Source organism: Mizuhopecten yessoensis, unplaced genomic scaffold, assembly GCF_002113885.1.
Source record: "Mizuhopecten yessoensis strain PY_sf001 unplaced genomic scaffold, ASM211388v2 scaffold8765, whole genome shotgun sequence".
Lineage (NCBI taxonomy): Eukaryota > Metazoa > Mollusca > Bivalvia > Pectinida > Pectinidae > Mizuhopecten > Mizuhopecten yessoensis.
In genome coordinates, this window is record NW_018407710.1 from 244449 (window position 1) to 251953 (window position 7505).

The 7505-nt window shown below is 34.8% G+C and overlaps 1 protein-coding gene across 1 annotated transcript in view; it reads right to left on the minus strand.

Annotated features, from left to right (window-relative positions):
* Positions 1-2608, minus strand: part of LOC110456504 (neprilysin-like) — a 55709-nt gene extending 53101 nt beyond the window's left edge. Inside the window, exon 1 of the mRNA XM_021507291.1 lies at positions 2013-2608. Coding sequence (XP_021362966.1) covers positions 2013-2083 — 71 coding nt within the window. The 5' untranslated portion in view covers positions 2084-2608. The remainder of the gene's footprint in view (positions 1-2012) is intronic.
* Positions 2609-7505: the final 4897 nt, after the last annotated feature.

The window sequence follows — 7505 nt, forward strand, 5'->3', positions numbered from 1 at the left end:
TTCCGTGGTTTCTCTCCAATATAACGCGTGTAGTTCCGTGGTTTCTCTCCAATATAACGCGTTTATATATATATATAGTTCCGTGGTTTCTCTCCAATACATAACGCGTGTATATATATATAGTTCCGTGGTTTCTCTCCAATATAACGCGTGTATATATATATATAGTTCCGTGGTTTCTCTCCAATATAACGCGTGTATATATATAGTTCCGTGGTTTCTCTGCAATATAACGGGTGTAGTTCCGTGGTTTCTCTCCAACATCACGAGGATAACCACGTAGATTTTTTCAACTATAACGCGTGTAATCTAGTGGTTTCTCCAATATTACATGACACAGGTACTCTCGTAATTAATCCACGAGATAACACGGATACTCTCGAGGATTAACGGCAGGATTACTCGGGAACTCTCTTGGTTTCTCTCCGTGAAAATGAACATTCTCGCAGTTTTTCTTCGAGGTAACGCGAGCATATCGCTGTTTATTCTGCGAAAACTGAGTTAACTCGGCTCACCGAAGATATATGGGCAATACTATATTATCAATTAACTTACTCGAAGATAATTCGGCATTATTCGAGATAGAAAAGTTGATACTGCTAAGCGCTCTAACATTCTAAATGTTTGACAGGCCGACCACGTAGTTATGATAATGGCATACATTATGCATAGGTCGCTGTCTGTGTTTATTCACGAAACGTATTACACTGTATAATTTACCTTCCCAATAGGGACGTGCGAATAATTATGTTACAGCTATATTTGGACCTGAACGGAAGTGTTCAGAGTTATTTTACATACTTGGTGAGTTTAGATCAACTTTCGGTAAAATGCTAGATACCATTATTGGGGTAGCAATTTTACAGGAACTTGAACTTGACCCATAAAACGCGTAATATTACCCTAAACACCTCGGTTTTGGTACAAATGTAGCTGTAACAAGTCCACACGTCCCTATAACCTGCCCTTTAGTGTTAGGCGGTTTATATTCTACCTTACCTGTCCACTTAAATAGTTTTCTTCAAATCGCCGTATTTCCTTGACGTGTGTTTCAGTTTGACATACTGCGAAAGAGCAAATACGTCATAATACTAACGATATTTCTATTATGACTTAAGTTTATCAACTTCATAAATTAATCACTCATGTTGACCATGATGGAAACACGCAGAGTGTACATTCTAACGTGAGAGAAAACCGGAGTGTCCGGAGAAAACCCAGGTGGTCAGGTTGGTATAACTCCATACCCTTTCACTTCCGATTGAGAAATCGAACGCCGGTCGTCTTGGTTAAAGTTCGCTAACAACTGTGCCACCCGTTCACCTCAATATCTCGCAAACTCCGTGGCATCTTTATGGCATATAGAGCTGAGGGATCATTGACCCCTAGGTGTTGGTTAAGGCATTGTCAATGTAACTTGAAACGTTTGGAGTATGAGCTCGTCATACCACGTCAACGACAAGACAAACTATGAATATTTAAATAGAACGGAAGGCAAACAAGCAATTCTACGAGACAATTACCGCACTGTGAGGTTTATGAAAATGCATGTTGACGTAGAAATGATATTTGTATAAATGATGTGGCCGAGTTATACATATGTCTGACGTTCTTGTAAGGTATTAATAACGTATGTCCTGGTTACACATATAAAGTAATAATTGTCTAAAAAAATAGCGAGTTTTTGGTTCATTATATATATACAAATAATAGACAGAAGAACTGGACACTAGATTCTAGCCATCTGCATGGTTCGTCCGATACAGTTTTGTCAGCAATGAAAAAAACACACATAAAAACATGTTTTATTGAATTCAGAATAAACTTGTTGTTTATAATTTCTGTTTTTAACTCTTCGGTATCACATTATAATATGTATGCATTCCCACCCTCTGTGTTTTTCTCGTTATATCTAGAATCTATTAATGTAATACTGTAACGATTTGTACCTTACGACCCTGGACTAATTTGTATTAATTGACCGTAAGTAATTAACAACACGTAGTACTTACCTAAGTTCTACAGACGTAAGCTCCAGCTTACTGTCCCTCTGTCCTCCGTTTTCATTATTCCAGTGTGGCATCTTGCTGGATTAACTTCAAACAGGACTTTAAATAATTCCAAATATGCGATGACAAAATCAATTAATGTTAATTACTATGTGGGTATGGATTCAACAACGATTTTACAGAGGAATTCACGCACCAATCCTCCAGAACAAGCCCTCGTAATAGATAACTTTACGTGCACCTGACTGTCATTGTTTGGCAGAATCTCATGATTTTTTCCTAAAAATTGACCTGCCCACACCAGGCCGCGCTCCGTACAAAGGGGACTTTATCCTGTTCCGTCTAAGACATCACCGTACAGCGCTGCCGTGACCTTTGACCTGAATGATACACGCCCCTTGCTCTTAAATTTGAAGCTATAATAAGAAGACTTGCATTGACGTCACGTTCGCTATAGACATTATATTACGGCCTATATAATAAATGCGTTGTTGATTATTTAAGTGAAACGCGTTGTCTGTCAGTTTTGTTCCAGTTATAATACTCCACCTACATGTCGTATCTTAAAGCTAAAAACACTTCACATCTATGCTTCAAAGCTTCATTCCCGGAGAAATAATCAAGCGGGATGGTTATGACAGAATTATATAGCAGTACTAATGACACAATGCTCTCTATATATCAGTATGGTTAGCTTTATTGGTACGCTCAGTTTTAACGAGCCGACTATTCCTATCTGTTCTAGAACTACGGTAACACTCTAGCATCTCTTCTTTATACGTACACCTACTAATCACCTCGGCTGACACACACGACTCTATCAAGTAGATAGACACTTTATAAATCATTTCACGATGCTAACTATCTATGTTAATTTTTCTCGCGAAGTCTCGATCTGTTCCCGCACTTTCACGCTCTATGAACGAGAACAAGCTGATTGTGGCCTAGTTGTTTCTACGGCCCAGTTCTACCAACAGTTATAATTGGGGATTTTGTCCAGCTTCATACCTCCTTAAACAGCCCGCGTGTTACAGAAACTAGCAGTGGTGGATACAAGTTTTATTCGAACTTTAGGCCATTGACCCATCAGTATACAATACATATTATACACAAATCAGGGACAATGTACAGAGAATGAAGACAATCATATTCCATTATAATACCCTTAATTTGTTTGCCTCATAAATGAATTTTCCTAGTATCAGGGATGTGTAGTGGACCACTACACATCCCTGCTAGTATACACAATCTTTAATATTATGGACACTCAATAACTGGACGACTTTAAACACAGATGTTTTTTTCCAATAATAGCTTTTGATAAAACGTGATCTGAGATTTTGGAATTTAGAACATACTTATAAAAAATGAAATTCGTCCTCTACATCAGAGGGGGAGTTACACTGTTTACAATATCTACGTTTTCTAGGTATATTATTATGCCTTCCAACTTCTACAGCCAAATTATGTGTAGATGTACGGATTCGAGTTAAACAAATGCGATATTTCATTGGTATGTATTTTGTGAGGTAAAATTGTAATGATTCTCTAAAACCTATGATATTTTTATGCAATAAACATTTTGGAGAGTTTTCCACTGAGGCCTTTAGGGATTGTATTCTTTGATAAAACATTCTTTGTTTTATCAATGGTAATAACACATTTTGCAGAGAAATACATGAATTTAACCAAACATCACTAAGACCTAGATTATCTAATTCATCTCTTACTGCTTTAGCCCAGTTGAAATCATTTTTACTGCAATATTGTAATAAAAATCTATAGGAAGTGGATATGATACAATTTTAAGATTTTAAGATCTTAAACCAATATTTCATCATTCTAATTTTTCTCATCCAAACTAGAAGTAATTATATAATCGTCCCAATTCAAGAGGTGTCGTCTCACGAAGCATACATTTGGTATTTTCCTATATACAATGTACAGGTACAAGGTGTTGGATGTATGCTAGGTGAGACTTGGTGTCAGATAGAGAACAATATGATTTAATTAAAGGTAAACTATAGTCTGTACTATAAAGTGTCTTACCATGTGAATATGAACGTATACATAGGATTGATTTTTGGTATACAATTTTATTTATTTATAAAATTGTTTCCACTTCATCTATTATAGTCTTCATCATAATAATAGAGAATATCAGATTAAATGTCTTAACTTTACATATTATTACAATACAATACAATTTGTTTTATTTAAGTGTCACATATCGATATACATTACAACTACAGCAGATTTTACAAAAAGTAAAAGCTACATGTATTTCAAAATTTAAATCGATCAGTTATCGACATCCAGCCAAATCTGGCTTATGAGAAACTAAAAGTCATTATCACACCTTAAAATAAGTAAAATCACTAGCACTGTACATACTTATATAAAGTTAAACATAGGCACCTGCGATACATATGATATAAAGCAGCGTCTAAAGTCGATCTTGTAAAGGTGTACCTGGACCAGAATACCGACCGGTTTCGACTTTTAACTTAAATTTGTGTACACGGCATTGCCAACTTCTCCGTTTTCCTTTTGACCACTAATGTATTTTATAGACTAGTATATCGTGAGCGGTTCCATTAATCCTTAACTCATTGACCCCTGAAGACACATTTGAACCCTTCCAAATCAAAGGATGGAAAAGTTCATTATGAAATTTCAGGTGTGAATGAGTTAACCAGAGCCTACAGACCTCCACTTTCTGTTCAACGTTTCACAGGAACTCAACCAAGATCGCCACTTGTGGCAACATTGGTCGCATTTCTTCCGGTATCGAAGAAGTAGCGGCACGCTTTATTATTATTTCTTCAAAAATATATAAGTTCAGCCCGAGTTACTAGTATTTCATTAATATAATGTAATCATTTAAAATGACAACGAGGGGTTATTTCACGTTAACTGTACATCATAGTGTGCACATTACTCCATTATTTATGCAGTATGATGGTAAACACATATTCAAAGTAGTTTCATTAAAATATTATTATTCCGTCTATACCACATGCCTACGGTGCTATTAACCAACACTTTATGACGGTATATGGTACAAATTGTTTTCTTCAATGTTATCTTACGAAGTATATTCCTGTAAAGTATAGAATACATGTATGTCTCAGTAGATTAAATACTTCTTTGCATTCATTGAGACTGAAAGAAAAAGAAACGTTCCTTCAGAACAAAGACATTGTAAGCAATGTACCTCCACAGACATGAAAGATGTTTAGTGTCAAAAATAGTAAACAGTTACATTCTCTATACATCGTTTTTTTATACATCATGTACCACATATATGGGCCAATAGCCAAAGCTTTGAATAAATGTTGACAATATTGACATTTGTGATATTATGATAAGTGAAAATTATAATTATTTTTCCTATCTACAGTGTATGCCCACACAAAATCAGCTTGAGATTGAAATGTTGCAGACATAACTATAAAAAAAAGGAAATATAAAAACAACATTCAGTCAACTGTTATCGTATCAGTTGAAATTTATAGACAATGCATTACAGAATTTTAAATAATCTTTGATATTAAGATTAGTTAATGAGGCTTTACTTAATCAACAATAATTTAAGATTTTAATAATATGCAGGCGGCTAGTACTGTACTTGTTATAATATATGTAAAATAGTTATTATTTTCAGGTTAAATAAATGTATCTATTTTTTTTTTAATATTCATATTTCATCTACTACCACGTGTCACTATAATTCTTTACAAAGAAAATGGAATATTTCTCTGATTAAAGTAGACATAAGTTCTTAATTATAATATGTAATACAATACCATCTACATCATTTTGAAACAGACTTTAACCAAATTGTGATCAGGTGTGAAAATTGAAATGTATGCTAGGTGAGACTAGGTATTTTAGAAATGCATGCTAGACTAAACCATTCAAGATGTACCATATTGTTATTGGTCGATTTATTCACTTTTAGTAATTTCTTACACAAATGTAAATGTACATGTTCAATCTCTGGAGCTTTGTGCATACACCAAATTTCACTTGTATAAAAAGGATACTGCTTACATATGTATGGGAAAGGTGCAGTGTTGTTTTTACATTTAAGTTTAATGATGAGCACTTTGAAAATAATGCAAACATAGCTTTTCGTCCTTGGATAGCTAATTGTTTTTGGATAGAAGTGAATTCATTATTGTATTCTAGAATAACACCTAGGTAAGGAAATTGATCCACACATTCGATTTTTCTTCCTTTGTAATACCATTTTTCATCATTATGTAATCTTCCACCTTTTCTAAAAGCTACAATTTCTGGGGGTTTTCCGCATTTACAGTTAAATTACATTTTGTAGAGTATTCAAAAAGGTTGTCAAGAAGAGCCGGTAGGTACTGTACAGATTCCGAAAAAATAACCAAACCATCTGCGTACATTAACAGAAACACGTAGTCGTAATACAGTATGTTGCACCGTTTTCAATAGAGGACATTTCAAAATCATTGATAAAAAGTGAAAACAGTAATGGTAACAAAATTTCCCCCTGCAATAAACTGACATTGTTTTCAAAAAGGTTACAGCGTTTCCCATCAATGGAAACACAGGATTTGACTGATTTATAAAGCGACTTAATAACAGACTTAATAACAGACCCTGCCCTACACGCCACTGGGCGTACAGGGCAGTAAGGTAAGGTTAATAACAGACAACATTTTTCCTCGAATACCAAGCCTAGTCAACTTGCGCCATAAGCTTAACCTGTCGACAAAATCAAACGCTTTGCGAAAGTCCACAAAGCAGCAGTACAAACGTTTCTTCGAAGATAAAGTTTTCGTTATAATAGAATGTAATTCGAAAATTGCATCAATCGTTTTAAGTTCCGGATGAAATCCGAATTGTGCATCAGTAATAAGATCATATTTTGTACACACATCTAAAATACGTGTATTTAGTACAGAGGTAAAAAGTTAACAAAGACAGCTAATTAAACAAATACCTCTAAAGTTAGTAGGGTCATTTAAAACACCTTTCTTATGGACAGGAATAATCATGGCCGATGACCAATTAGAAGGAAAATAACCAGAGGCGGAAATCCTTTTTTCTGTGTCCAAAAATAATCAGGACCAAGGTTTTTGAAGATTTTCCTTTATTTCAAATGGGATTTCCTTTTTAAATCAATCATCCCTTGAACTATGATTTTCTATGGCTTCCCATTGCCTATGCCTAAGGGTGTTGTCCAAACAATGAGTCCACTGCTTATACTCTAAACAATAGGGGATTAATCCTTTATTGTCTATATATATATATTAGTAGGGTCTCCAGTCAGGTCAGTTGTCAAGGCTCACCGAACTGATCACCAGAAGTATACCAATTAGAACATATAAATTTCAAACATTTCAAAGACAATACAGCACGATCAGGTGAATACTATCCAATGTTAGCATACAAGACTAGCATGTATATCCTTTTCAATAGGTGTTGCCCTTGTACATATGTATGCGTACAAATTCA